Source organism: Macaca thibetana, chromosome 11, assembly GCF_024542745.1.
Source record: "Macaca thibetana thibetana isolate TM-01 chromosome 11, ASM2454274v1, whole genome shotgun sequence".
Classification (NCBI taxonomy): domain Eukaryota; kingdom Metazoa; phylum Chordata; class Mammalia; order Primates; family Cercopithecidae; genus Macaca; species Macaca thibetana.
Genome location: NC_065588.1, coordinates 49,128,020 through 49,142,779, shown reverse-complemented (window position 1 = coordinate 49,142,779; position 14,760 = coordinate 49,128,020). Strand labels below are relative to the sequence as shown.

The 14,760-nt window shown below is 48.5% G+C and overlaps 1 protein-coding gene across 1 annotated transcript; it reads left to right on the top strand.

Moving 5' to 3' along the window:
• The first annotated feature begins 1,363 nt into the window (after nucleotides 1-1,363).
• Nucleotides 1,364-8,916, top strand: KRT4 (keratin 4). Its single transcript, XM_050748830.1, has 9 exons — nucleotides 1,364-1,881; nucleotides 3,513-3,727; nucleotides 4,682-4,742; nucleotides 6,006-6,101; nucleotides 6,646-6,810; nucleotides 7,048-7,173; nucleotides 7,604-7,824; nucleotides 8,071-8,105; nucleotides 8,215-8,916. Exons 1-9 carry the CDS (start codon nucleotides 1,420-1,422, stop codon nucleotides 8,394-8,396), a joined length of 1,563 nt encoding a protein of 520 aa, XP_050604787.1. The 5' UTR covers nucleotides 1,364-1,419; the 3' UTR covers nucleotides 8,397-8,916.
• The last annotated feature ends 5,844 nt before the right edge of the window (nucleotides 8,917-14,760 follow it).

Here is a 14,760-nt window from a genome sequence, read left to right as displayed (position 1 = left end):
GAAATGGATTTCCCCTTATTAAACCACCAGATCTCGTGAGACTTATTCACAACTACAAGAACAGTATGGGGGAAACTGCCCCATGATACAATCATCTCCCACCGAGTCCCTCCCACAACATGTGGGAATTATGGGAGTACAATTTAAGATGAGATTTGGGTGGGGACACAGAGCCAAACCATATTGGATGGGTTCAGAGTGGTTAGATGGCCCGCCCAAGGTTACACAGCTAGTTAGTGGCAACAGGAGGGATTTGAACACAGATCTGTTACACTCAGCTGGGAAAAATTTAAGTTATGGCTTAAAACTAGGATTTTGCGTTTAAAAACATTGATCTGAGAAGGGATCCACAGGTTTCATCATTCAACCAAAGGGATCCCCAGCAGCAAAAAAGTGATGAACTCTTGCCCCGAATTCTGCACCATTATAGAAAATCAGAACGCGCCTAGCAAACAACTGGGCAGCAAATGGAGTCGCAGAGTGCACAACACCAGACCCTGCTGGAGAACGCCCGTCTAGAACTGTGCGAGCACAGACTGAAGGGAGGCCTGCAAGGCAGCATGGGTACCCAGGGCTGAGAAAGACAGTCAGGGTTTTCTTAGGGAAGATGTTTTGTCTTCCCCCATCTCCTTAGTACCTAGCTCCATGCCTGGCAGTTTCTCAGTAGCTGTTGGCCAAGTTGAAGTGAATCTGGATCTAGGTTTAGAAGGCTAAGGCTGGCATACAGAATATTCCCCTTTTTATGGGTACGTGGAGCCAAGTACATGTGGAGGAATAAGAATGCTAAGAATAACAAATATACATGTGGCTTTTGACAGTTTACAGAGCACTCCGTTAATCACTAGCTCACTCTATCCTGAGAAGTGGTAAGGCAAATATTTGTATTACTTCCAATTTATAGGGAAAGCAACTGGGCTTCAGAGGACAATTTGTTCCGATTTGCAGAGCTGGGAAGTGGCAAACTGTGCACTCAAACTCAGGCCCTCTAACTCCACATTCTGTAGGGTGAGAGGATGGGTGATGGGATGTCTTTTCTGGAGGAGGGAGGTACTGTGAGGCTGGAGAGATGGAGGTACAGTGGGTGGGGACCTGGAGGGCTGGGCCCAGGCAGGGGCTTCTGATTAGGAAGCCCTGGGGCACCGGTTCAGGTTCTCCCAGAGAGGAGTGTGATGGGATCCAGTAACCTGTGCCCTCCAGATGACTTCTGTAGGTGTGTTTAGTGACATGCTCAACAGGTGCGGGAAGGATGGGTTTGTGCCAAGGGCCAAGCCCAGAGATGTTTCAGATTTTTCTCTTTATGCCCCTGCAACCAAGCCCTGCTGCTCCAGCACATATAAGAGACCCAGGTTGAGGACTCCAGCATTCACTGGCCTGGGCCCTCTTGCTTCTCTGATAGCTCCCAGCTTACTCTCTGCAGCCATGATTGCCAGACAGCAGTGTGTCCGAGGCGGGCCTCGGGGCTTCAGCTGTGGCTCAGCCATCGTAGGCAGTGGCAAGAGAGGTGCCTTCAGCTCAGTCTCCGTGTCCGGAGGTGCTGGCCGATGCTCTTCTGGGGGCTTTGGCAGCAGGAGCCTCTACAACCTCGGGGGGAACAAGAGCATCTCCATGAGTGTGGCTGGGTCACGACAAGGCGCCTGCTTTGGAGGTGCTGGAGGCTTCGGCACTGGTGGCTTTGGCGGTGGATTTGGGGGCTCCTTCAGCGGTAAGGGTGGCCCTGGCTTCCCTGTCTGCCCTGCTGGGGGAATTCAGGAGGTCACTATCAACCAGAGCTTGCTGACCCCCCTCCACGTGGAGATTGACCCTGAGATCCAGAAAGTCCGGACAGAGGAGCGAGAACAGATCAAGCTCCTCAACAACAAGTTTGCCTCCTTCATCGACAAGGTGAGCTATGTCCCCGGCCGGAGAGGGGCAGTTAGAAGAGAAGGGTCCTGAGTCGTGGGGTCTCAGACCTGAGCCTACCACAGGTGCTGGGAAGACCGCTGAACTTCCCCGGGCCCCAATTCTCCAGCTGTTGAAGGGGCATCGTGACTTTTGGCCTTCCTTTTTTTGTCCCATGGCTGGTGGGAAGGTGCGAGGCTCAAGGCAGTTAAATGTTTGGATTTCCCTAGACATGCTGTGGGATATTGGACAAATCATTTGACTTTTGTGGCTCTAGTCATCCCAGCTATAAAGTGGGTTCATTATTTCTCTGCTTCTTCTCAGATTTTGGTTTTGAATATAATGCAGTTAACTCCACTAATCACTTAACAATGGCCACTTCTGCTCTTACAACAGAAGAAAACTAAGCTGATTGTGCAAGTGAAAAAGGGACTGGCTCCAGTGGCAGATTCTAGGTCTCACCAGGGCCTTGGAAATTTACCTTTTTCATTCCTTTGATTAAACAATACTGCTCATGTCTGGGTCTGTTTGAAGAAAGGAGGAGACAGGTCTTTTCTTTTTGTAGCCCAACTTCCTTTTTCATGCAATGTCTAGAAGTTCAAGTTCTTTAAGCTCAGTTACAGTCATGCATGATGGATGATAGTGAGCAGCGCAGCCCCAGAGAGCCGAGTCATCCAAAGATTGATGACTGGGTGGATGAGTGCCGCCCTTTTGTCCAGATTGCCCTGGTTTACCAGGCATCAAAGTCTTAGGCAGCTTCGACATATGGGGCAAGAATGAACACTCTTGGAGTAGAATAAGGTGCATATTTGCTCTTCTTGCTAGTTTGAATAAACCCACAGTAGCTTAAAGAGGTTTTACTGTGACTGTAGGACATGCAGATATGACAGCAAAAACTCAGGGCTCTTTGATGCATCCTTGTCTCATCTCATCTCATTTTACCTTTCGAGTTCAAAATGTGATCAGTCTCCCTTACCTGCTTTCCTTTCGGTTCTGAGGCTCATAAAGTGGAAATGTCATGCTAAGCTGCTGTCTTGGTTCATCTGGATAGATTTTTTCATAGAGGGAGGGAAAGTTCAGGGAAGTCCTTTGCAGAATGGAGTTTAGGTGAGACTCATAATGTGTATAGGGCCCTGGTTTTAAATATCTATACTCAGTTGTTCACAGGTTCACAGGGACACACCAGGTCCATTGATAAGTAAGCTTATTAAAAAAGTCTGTAGTGACTTTATCTTTTGTTTGCTTTGGGTCAGGATCACTTTGAATGCAACAGCCTCCAGACTGTGATGTCTCCTAATTTCATTTTGTTATTTCACAGAAGTTTAATGTTCTTCTTTGGGGCTTTGGGTGCCTGTGGTTAGGAAGTTGTTCTTGCTGCACTGTCAGGCCCTGCTGCTCTGGCTGTACTCTGTTCTCCACAACATATGTGACCCCCTTGGTGCTATGGGCTCGAGAATGGGGCCATCATGTTGACCTGAGTGAGTGGTGCCCTGGAGATGCAACATAGTGGCCCTACTTGGGTGGTTCTTGGGCCATGTGGTTCCCTGGGATTGACTGGGTTGGTGTTGGCCTTGGCTGGCCCTCCTGCCACACTTCAGGCCCTTATCAGTTGGCTGGTGCCTTTATCAACACAGGTGCGGTTCTTAGAGCAACAGAATAAGGTCCTGGAGACCAAATGGAAGCTGCTCCAGCAGCAGACGACCAGCACCTCCAGCAAAAACCTTGAGCCCCTCTTTGAGACCTACCTCAGTGTCCTGAGGAAGCAACTAGATACCTTGGTCAATGACAAAGGGCGCCTGCAGTCTGAGCTGAAGACCATGCAGGACAGCGTGGAGGACTTCAAGACCAAGTAAGTGGGGAGGAAGGAAGGGACGCCATCTGACACATGTGCCCAGCCACACCCAGGCTCCCGGGCCTCTCTCCAGTGGCTTAGAATCTCAGGCTCTGAAGGTGGCTAGGAAGGCCCTCTAGTCTGTTTTCCTACATCGACATAGTCACGTTTTCACAGGGTGAGGTCTAGTAACCACAAGTTGTTCCAAATGGAAATTCAATGATAGATTCAGGGATTTGGGTCTGCCATATACAAACAAGATCAGAACCCAAATAGATGAAAAGCAGTATAATATGGTCAGAAGAATACAGGCTGTAGAGACAGATGGAGCTGGTTTGCATACTGAGTCCTCACTTACTATCTATGTGACCTTGGGTGAGCTGCTGAACCTCTCTGAGCTTCAGTTTTATTCATCTTCAAATGGGAATAATATTCCTACTTTATGGATTGTGAGAATTAAATGAAATAACATGAAATAGAGAAAGCATGTGGCATATTTCAGTACACAGAGTGAACACTGAATACACAGCACCTCTCATTAAACTCACTATGGGATAGGACTGACAAAGTAAATACCAACCCTCTCTCTCAATTCATTCACCCACCAAACAAAGGAAAATGGAGTGTTCTGATGACATTGCTGAGAATTTAATCTGCCAAAATGGCCAAAAGTACAGCCCTTCCATGGATATTAAATCAACTACACCATTGCTGGGTTTTCTCTCGAAAACAGCCTCTTTAAAGTTTGGTTTTCATGTCTCTGAATAAACCTTGGCCTAAACTGGTACTTCCTATATTCAATGAATGCAGTGAATGTAGGTTAAATGAATATCTGTATAAACATGGGAAATGTAACTGATTACCTGGATATCTCCAAATTTGTTTGGAAATGCTTGAAAACAAGCAGCAGAGATCTGAGAAACACCAGCTCACTGTGGGCTTTTGTCTTTTTCTCCCTGTGCCCACCCCCAGATATGAAGAGGAGATCAACAAACGCACAGCAGCTGAGAATGACTTTGTGGTCCTCAAGAAGGTAAGAGACGAAGGATGGTAGGGAGTGCCTTCAGGGTGCTCCTTCCCTTGGGGAGTGGTCTTTGGTTGAAGTCATGGGTTTGGTCCTTCTCTGCCTCATCTCCACTTACTTGGAACTACCTAGATCTATACAGTCAAAGAAAGTGGGTAACCAAACCAGGTTCTAAGGAATTAAGGTAGGGAGGAAAGCCTATTTGCATTTTTTTTTTTTTTTTTTTTTTTTTTTGAGATGGAGTTTCACTCTTGTTGCCCAAGCTGGAGTGCAATCTTGGCTTGCCGCAAGCTCCATCTCCTGGGTCCAAGTGATTCTCATGCCTCAGCCTCCCAAGTAGCTGGGATTACAGGCATGTGCCACCACGTCTGGTTAATTTTTTATTTTTAGTAGAGACAGGGTTTCTCCATGTTGGTCAGGCTGGTCTCGAACTCCTGACCTCAGGTGATCTGCCTGCTTCAGCCTCCCAAAGTCCTGGGATTACAGGTGTGAGCCACCGCACCTTGCCAATTTTTATTTTTATAAATTCATGAGGTACAAGTGTAATTTTGTTACATGGATAGTTTGTGTTGTGGTGAAGTCAGGGCTTTCAGTGTATCCATTGCTGGGATAACATACATTGTATCCAATAAGTAATTTCTCATTGTCCACCTCCCTCCCACCCCTCCCTCTTTCAAGTCTCCATTGTCTATCATTCCGCGCTCTATGTCCATGTGGTACTTGCCTTTCTGTGCCTGAGTTATTTAACTTAAGATAATGAACTCCAGTTCCATCCACATTGCTGCAAAAAGACATAATTTCATTCTGTTTTTATGGCTGAGTAGTATTCTATGGTGTATATGTGCCACATTTTCTTTATCCAATCATCTGTTGATGGACACTTATGTTGATTCCATATCTTTGCTATTGTGAATTGTGCTGTGATAAACATGAGTGCAGGTTATCTTTTTGTTACAATGATTTCTTTTCCTTTGAGTGGAATTCCAGCAGTGGGATTGCTGAATCCAATGGTAATTCTATTTTTAGTTCTTTGAGAGATCTCCATACTATTAGAAAAGCCTATTTGGATAATCAACTTCCATGTCTTCAGGTGGCTCTAAGGGAAGAATATATAAAATTGGTCCCCCACCAGCTCACCTGCTGCTGAGTAGTCTTTCCTAAGAGTAGACTTTCCTAAATGCTGCTGAGAACATCTGTAGGTGTCACTTAGTACCCCGCCCCCCCCACTGGCATTCCTGTTCCTCATCTCTTATCCTCCTTCCTCCTCTGCAGGACGTGGATGCTGCCTATATGAACAAGGTGGAGCTGGAGGCCAAGGTGGACAGTCTTAATGATGAGATCAACTTCCTGAAGGTCCTCTATGATGCGGTGAGGGATCCTCCCTTCCATTCAGGGAAAGGGAATCCCCTGTCTGCGATGCTGCTGGCTGGGGTTCACAGTTCTTTGAAAGGACTCCAGCTCCCTTATTTTAGGGCAGTGGGTTCTCATCAAGGTCATGCATAGAAAGGTTTGAAGTGGGAAATTCAATCGGGAGATTCTTAGAACCAGATGTAGTCTTGGTCTTAGAAGGGGTGATTAGATCTAAAGAGTGCTTGGAATAGAATTCATTGCTGTCTAGCATTTTTTCTGGTGAAATGGATCTGTTCCATTCCCTTCCATCCAACACACCGACACTCACTGCATTAGACAGAGTGGCTTATGGTTCCTGGGGACCAGTAAAGACTAGAAGCATTGCTCTTCCATTCTGAGCTGTCACAACCACTTGATTTCTGCTTAGAACTTTACCTATCTCTCCTCTTCCTACACATTGTGAATGCCAGCTCTGCTCCTATCTGAGCCTGTATCAGGTCAGTGAAGGCTTTCCTAGAGGGGCTAGGAAAAGCCTATTTGATGTGAGACATTTGCCTTGCAGGAGCTGTCCCAGATGCAGACCCACGTCAGCGACATGTCCGTGGTCCTCTCCATGGACAACAACCGCAACCTGGACCTGGACAGCATTATTGCTGAGGTCCGTGCCCAGTACGAGGAGATTGCCCAGAGGAGCAAGGCTGAGGCCGAGGCCCTGTACCAGACCAAGGTGGGTGGTGTGGATCTCTCAGGAGATGGGGCTGGCTCTGGGGCTCTGCTTTTTACATCTGTGAACAGGGGATCACTAGCTCAAGACCAACAGAAGTCAGATACGAACAGACATTTCCAGGCATCGTTGGTCCTGGTCTGAATTGCCACCTGTGGCAATTCTCACTGAGTTCACTTGAGAATGGACCCTACCCAGATGCCCCTGACCCCTGGTTCTCTGTGTTTTCTTGAGTATTAGGTCCAGCAGCTCCAGATCTCAGTTGACCAACATGGTGACAACCTGAAGAACACCAAGAGTGAAATCGCAGAGCTCAACAGGATGATCCAGAGGCTGCGGGCAGAGATCGAGAACATCAAGAAGCAGGTGGGTGTCTCTCCCTTCCAGATGAAGCACAAGGCCAGGGGCCTCAGGCAGACATCTCCAGAGTGGACAGGCAGATAAAGCATCGGGCCAGAAGACCCTGAGCTTGTTGCTGGGAATTCACAGTTCTTTGTGCAAGCCATACCCAGATTTTTTCAGCAATAACCCAGTTGGCACAACATGACGCTCCTGGTGCATAGGTTTCTTGGCTCTTCTTCATGGGTTTTTGCTCATCTTTATTTAATCAGTCAGGTGGAGGCATTGGGGGGCTATGGCTGGAGTGAATGAGATGTGTAAGTGTCAGGGAAAGTGGGCAGTACAGATAGAATCTTGACATCCTGACCCAAGGAAAGCTGGACCAGGGGAGGGGACAGGTGTAGAGGCCTTGAAGGCAGGGCACTGCTGACCACCTATCTAATGCCTTTGTCAACAGTGCCAGACTCTTCAGGCATCCGTGGCTGATGCAGAGCAGCGTGGTGAGAATGCCCTTAAAGACGCCCACAGCAAGCGCATAGAGCTGGAGACTGCCCTGCAGCAGGCCAAGGAGGAGCTGGCACGAATGCTGCGTGAGTACCAGGAGCTCATGAGTGTGAAGCTGGCCCTGGACATCGAGATCGCCACCTACCGCAAACTCCTGGAGGGCGAGGAGTGCAGGTGAGGGGTTAGGCAGGGTGTGAACATGAGGGCCGGAGAGGTCCAGGGCCATGAGCTTGTACCTCTGCCGGGCTGCAAGCGTCAGTGCTGTGCCAGTGCATTACGAACCAGGACAGCTTAGATAACAGGTTCACACTGGGTCCTCAAACTCAGAGGCTGCTCAAGGGTAAGAGAGGTGAGTGAGGTGGGCTTATTGAATGAAATTCTGTGCTCCCTGAGGTTCACTGCCTTTTCTTTCCCCCACAGAATGTCTGGAGAATGCCAGAGTGCCGTGAGCATCTGTAAGTACCTTCTGCTCCTGCTGTAGTTGTTCATTCACCCAGGTCTTGGCTGAGACCCCTGGGTGCTGGCACCATTGGAATAACTATGTCCTTTGTGTCTTTTCTGCAGCTGTGGTTGGAGGTAGCACCAGCACTGGAGGCATCAGTGGAGGATTAGGAAGTGGCTCTGGGTTTGGCCTGAGTAGTGGCTTTGGCTCCGGTTCTGGAAGTGGCTTTGGGTTTGGTGGCAGTGTCTCTGGCAGTTCCAGTAGCAAGATCATCTCTACCACCACCCTGAACAAGAGACGATAGAGGAAATGAGGTCCCTGCAGCTCACTGTGTCCGGCTGGGCCCAGCACTGGTGTCTCTGTGCTTCCTTCACTTTACCTCCATCCTCCCTCTCTGGGGCTTGTCTTACTAGTGTCCCCTCCACTATCCCATGGGGTCTCTCTGCCCCAGGATGATTTCCTGGGCTGGGACAGGGACTCTGCCTCTTGGAGTTTGGTAGCTTCTTCTCGATTTGAGCCTGGTGACCCACCTGGAGTGGGAGGGATGTCAGCTGACAACTCACCTCCTATGGACAGAGACGAAAATGACCAAGAGTGTCATCTCCAGAATTATTGGGGTCACATATGTCCCTTCCCAGCCCAATGCCATCTCCCACCAGATCCTGTATTATCCATCTACGTCAGGACCAAACTACTTTTCCATCACCTGGTAGCACCTGGCCCTGCAAGCTTAGGACAAGAACTACTTAGTGTCCCATTCTACTCCTGTCATTCCCTCTTATCCATCTGCAGGTGAATCTTCAATAAAATGCTATTGTCATTCATTTTGAGCAATGGTCGTTTTTCCCTGGGGAGGGGTCTCTAAAATCCTGTATAACTAGACAATTTTGGTGAAGGTGGATTCCTGAGGGTCTGAAGGATTCTTCTATACAGATCTGGGTCATCGAATAATTTCTCAGGTCTCTACTTCTAGGTTGCTCGAATTATTGGGGTAGAAGTACAGTGTATAGAGGCCGAAGGCTGCCTACAGGGCAGTTGTACAGATACAAGGGGCGGCCGACAATTACACAAACATTAGCTATTGTAGGGCAACCTGGGGCAGCACTGTTTCAATGCTGATCCTGGAATAAACCTGGAGGGAAGGGGTTTAAGTCTGCAGGTGGGGGGCATTTGACAGGTGTGAGAGAAGCAGGCCAGGGGTCTCTGTTGAATATAGAGCAAGAAGTTATGGAGCTTATGAGAGTGCTTATACTCTGTGTCTAGCAAGATTTTCATGAAATTCCATGCATGGGGCTAAATCTCACTGGCCCAACAAGGCTTTCAGGAACCTGTTCCAAGAATCAACAAGGTCACGGTTGTTGGAAGGAGGCATGCATGTGCGTCATTCTCCTAGAGTTTTCATGAGCTGCTCACTTCCCCAGCTCCTCAGGGGTGCCTGGGGTTATGTCTGTGGTGCTCTCCCTGAGTGGCAAAGAATGTTGGAGGTGGAGCAGGGCTTCTGGAGCAGCAGTGGAGGGAGCTGTCTAATTACAGAAGTGAGGAGAGGATAGTCAGAGGTGGGGGTCTGGGTAGAGCCTTTGAGGACACCCTTTTTCTATACTGGAATTGGTCCAAGGTACTTGGAATTGGTCTGAGTGTAGAAAAAAAGCAAAGTCTCCCCTTTTCCAAAGATTTCCCAGCTCCTGCTCTGCAGTCTGACCCGAATCAGTTTGCCGCAGATGCAGAATGCACTCTCTGCCTTGGCCACCCAACTGCACCTCCCACCCTTGACTGCCACAGAGTTCATTCAGGCTCCAGTTCCTCCAGCCCTGTGTCCATGGGGCCTCATGGTGTGCAGGCAGAAAGGCACATGGTTTTCCCAAGACCAGTCCCTGCCCATGGGACCCTCATGCAGATCCAAGGTAGGCTCAGGGTTGTTCTGCCTTTGGGAAAGCGGGGACAGAGCAGCAAAGCATTAATCTCAGGGGCTTGTGCTCTCTGGGCAGGGGACTTTGCCAGGAGGAACCTGGGCTCTGTCCTTCACCAGCCTGGCCCTAAAGTCCCCATTGTCTTAGGGCTCATTGAGCCCCATGTGTCAGACCAGGAAGTCTCTACAGCCAGCCGCATTTGGCGGCTTTGACTTCTTCTAAGGGCTGCACTCCTCCCCTGGCAAAATGCTGATGGGCTCTTTTTTTTTTTTTTTTTTTTTTTTTTTTTTTTTTTTTTTTTTAGTTTCTGGGAGTGGGGAGGAGGAGTTAAGTGTTGGAAGTAGGGGTGGAGCTTCTCAGGTTCGCCCACCAGGAGGCTGCAGGTTGTGACGGGCCTCACGGAGAGGCAAGGGGCAGGTTAAAGCATTTCCCATGCCCCCTGAGTGTGGGAGCAGCCAGCCTGAGCGGCCCTCCGTGCCTCTCAGTGTCTCTTTGGTTGAACTCAGTGATTTACACTGCAAGGTCAGGCCATAGATTATATGTGTGTATGTGCATCTTAGAATAAACGTGTTTGTATTCATAAGCACATGGCTATGTAAGCGTGTCAGTGTTTCTTATTTATATAAAAAGTCTCTTAGGTTGGGTGCAGTGGCTCACACCTGTAATCCCAGCACTTTGGGAGGCTAAGGTGGGCGGATCACAAGGTCAACAGATCGAGACCATCCTGGCCAACATGGTGAAACCCCGTCTCTACAAAAAATACAAAAATTAGCCTGGCGTGGTGGCAGGAGCCTGTAATCCCAGCTACTAGGGAGGCTGAGGCAGGAGAATCGCTTGAACTCAGGAGGCAGAGGTTTCAGTGAGCTGAGATCACGCCACTGCACTCCTGCCTGGCGATAGAGCAAGACTCTGTCTCAAAAAAAAGTCTTCTATTTTACATAAAAGATGAAAAATCTTCACATTGATCTCTGTTTCTAGAACAGTCCAGGAGAGTGCATCCTGGCCTTGATTCATATGTTTGAAGCTGGTTGGCTAGTCAGAGGGGATATTTAGGGTAAATATACTGCTGAGATAATAGGTACCACCCTTCTCTCTGATCTTTCGAATTGGATTCTGGCCAGCTCCTAGTGCTCAGGAAACAGGGAGACATGGTTTGCATTATCTGCCCTGTTGGAGGCCCCATGCTCTCCCTTTTCTTTTAAATGCTTCACCTCTAAGTATACAGAAATCACTTTTCACATCTGAAGGGCCCAACTGCAGGTTGGCAAATCTCTAACTTGGTTTATTTGGCTCATCTGCCCTGACTCCATTCCCCAAGCTCTCGGCTCCCAGCCCTGACTGCAGTCCCACCATCACTTTGGCTCAGGCACCTGTCGGCTCCTAAGCAACTGTTATGTTTGCCTAGATCCCTCCCACCTCACCAAGACCCTCTGCTCTGGGTTCAGCCCTCTCAGTTCCAGAAAGTTCTCACTAATGCTTCTGAAGTCTCCCTACCTCGTTGCTAGTAAAACCAGAAGGGTACAGCAAAGAGGGGCTTATTTAATGTCCTACCATGGGGTTTTGGTTTAACTTACTGATGGGGCCCAGGCTTTGGGTTCTAAGACCAGAGGACCTCAGAATAAGGCATGACTGCTCCCATGTCTTGGGTGGATGTTCAGGGTTTAGTGAGACAGCTATGTGGGGAAATAATTGAGGGAGGTGGGCCCCCTTTGTGGGCCCTCAGGACACGGTAATAGTGGGCCAACGAGGGACAAAGGGAGGGAGCAGGCTGAAGAGAAAAACGCCATTTTAGCACCATTCCATTTTTTTTCCGTGTTGATGGTAGAGTCTGAACAGTCATCTCGTTATTCCACTGAGAAGGCCGGGAGTGTAGAGTTGTGGCCACGAACGGTCTTGGCGGTGGGAGCCCCAGACTCAGGCTCATTGCTGCCCATGGTTTTCTGGCTTGGCTTTGGGTCAAGGTAGGACTGTTCTGCATCTGCATTTTTTTTACTTGATTGTTGTGGATTTGATCCTCAAAAATTCGAGAAAGTGGACGAGAAGCCAGATAAGCTGGGAAGACACTTTCTGGAGAAAGTGTTTTGATTGTCATTTGCCATCCACCCATTCACCCATCTACTCATCCATCCGTCCATCCATCCATCCATCCATCCATCCATCCATCCATCCATCCATGATCCATCTATTCATCCATCCATCCATCCACCCACCCATTCACTCATTTACTCAACAAACCACTAGTCTATAAATTATTTATGGACAGGAACCATGACTTTATTAATCTTGACATTCCAGGGCCACTGTGCTTGCCATATAGTAGCTGTTTAACAAATGTCAATTGAATAATGTTTACTGAGTGCCTAGTTTGTGTAGGGCAATGGGGACCCATTATGGAAAGAATAATTATACTCTCTTTTCAAGGAGCTTTCAGTACAGATGATAATGTCTAGATAAAAACATGCACATAAAGAACTTGGTAACTGGATAGACAGATAAATGACTTTGGAAGTTACAAATGAAGGACATGACAGTCCAGAGGAGAGTAAAATTACTTGTAGTCTAGAGCGAAGGGTTGGCACTCACAGGAGGCTTCATGCAGGAGGCGGTATTGAAGTGGGGTCTTGATGAAGAAGCTGGTCCTAGATGCTAGAGACGGGGGCAGGTGTTCTCCTTACAGAGGGCAGGATTCTGATACCTAAGAGCAGTCCTTTCTTCTAGAAGTCTTCTAGGAGTGGCTCCACCCCTTTGGAATATCCTGCTGTTCTGTCTCCCTTAGGCCTCCTCATACTGGATTTTGGTCACACTCCATTTTCTGTGCAGCGTCCTGTGAAGCTGCAGCATTTCTCCCATCAGGCTGGGAGCCCCTTCTCTTGTGAATCCACCACCCAAGAGCATGGCAGGGGCAGTTGCTTCAGCTCGACAAGCATTGTTGAGCGCCTACATTGTGTCAGACTCTATGTAGGGCCATGAGGATATAAAGCTTATTGCAGTATGGTCCTCACCCTTGAGAATGGCATAGTGTAATGTGAAAATGGTGCATGAGTGTGGGGAGTGTAGACACATTAAATACACATTCTCCACACTTTCAGGAAAATGTTGAAAGCAATGGTGTATGCAAACACTGAGGCTCTGGAAGCATAAGGGAGAAGCATTTGCTTTTGCCAGGGATTCAAGGAAGACTCCCTGGAGGAGGTAACACCTGTGAAGCCAGCCACGTAAAAGGGGTGTGGACCTGGAGCTTGTGAGAGGGGTGCAGGGGAGGAGGGTGCTCTAGGCAGCAAGAATTTCAGAGTAAAGACAGGGAAGTGTGGCTCAGTGCAGTACCAAACCAAAAGCCGCTTAGCATCACTCCAGGCAGGGCAGGGAGTGGTGGGAGAGGACGCTAGAGAGAAAGATTGAGGCCAGGATGTGGAGGACATGGGTTGGCCCATTGCCTAATTTGTTTGGGGTTTGGGCTTTATGTTCCAAGACTAGACAAGCTCAGAACAAGGCGTGTATGAGAGATTAAGCTCAGAAACAGATGAGGAGGTAGCTCTGGGCCACCTGCTCTCAGGGTGTGGCCTGGAGGCCCATGATGTGCTTTGAATTGCAGTCTAGGAACCACCACTCTGCCCCTCCCTCCCCTGCCATGCAGCTGTAAAGCTAAGCCTTGCCATGGCTCTGCCTCCTTTCCCACTCTTGTTTCCTATGAGGGTATGTTTCCAGGAACAAAGACGTTTGCTGTCATTCCTTTGTCTCTTGGCAGAATGGTATCTCACCCCGCATGCTGGCATCCATTCCTTTGATATTTATTGAGCACTTTTCATATGCTAGGGGCTATAAATTGCTATTTTAAAAATCCCCTTGTGTTACTTGCAGTGTCCCCTGGTCCCCTTATTTCCACTATGATTGTACCCTTTGCTTTATGTCCAACTGGATCCCCTCAAATTCCTCAGTGGAGAGAGATCCATGCTTTTCAAATCTTTGCATTGAGAAATAAATGTATTTTTCCTCTTAAATGCCTCTTTCCCAGGTTAAATGACCACCTAATGGTTGTTTTCACCTCCTCTTTTTTTTTTTTTTTTTTTTTGAGATGGAGTCTCGCTCTGTCGCCCAGGCTGGAGTGCAGTGGCCGGATCTCAGCTCACTGCAAGCTCCGCCTCCTGGGTTTACACCATTCTCCTGCCTCAGCCTCCCGAGCAGCTGGGACCACAGGCGCCCGCCACCTCGCCTGGCTAGTTTTTTGTATTTTTTTAGTAGAGACGGGGTTTCACCGTGTTAGCCAGGATGGTCTCGATCTCCTGACCTCGTGATCCGCCCATCTCGGCCTCCCAAAGTGCTGGGATTACAGGCTTGAGCCACCGCGCCCGGCCTCACCTCCTCTTTTAACTTTTTTTTTTTTTTTTGAGACGGAGTCTCTCACTGTTGCCCATGCTGGAGTGTAGTGGCGCGATCTTGGCTCACTGCCATCTCTGCCTCCCTGGTTCAGTCATTCTCCTGCCTTAGCCTCTGGAGTAGCTGGGACTACAGGCGCCCACCACCACGACTGGCTAATTTTTTGTATTTTTAATAGAGACGGGGTTTCATCATGTTAACCAGAATGGTCTCGATCTCCTGACCTCGTGATCCGCCCCCTTGACCTCCCAAAGTGCTGGGATTACAGGCCTCAGCCACTGCACCCTGCCTATCTTTTGTTTTACGACAACTGTTTAATAACTTCCTAAGATCTCTTGGGAATTCTCCAGCGAGGACAAGGTTGTGATTTCTGCCGTGCACAAGCAT

What these genes read in the sequence shown, in the direction of transcription:
- KRT4 (XM_050748830.1), top strand. Translation starts at nt 1,420, where the DNA reads ATGATTGCCAGACAGCAGTGTGTCCGAGGCGGGCCTCGGGGCTTCAGC. An exon ending in AGGCCCTGTACCAGACCAAG is followed by an intron (nt 6,811 to 7,047) that starts GTGGGTGGTGTG and finishes CTTGAGTATTAG; the next exon opens with GTCCAGCAGCTCCAGATCTC. An exon ending in CTGGAGGGCGAGGAGTGCAG is followed by an intron (nt 7,825 to 8,070) that starts GTGAGGGGTTAG and finishes TTTCCCCCACAG; the next exon opens with AATGTCTGGAGAATGCCAGA.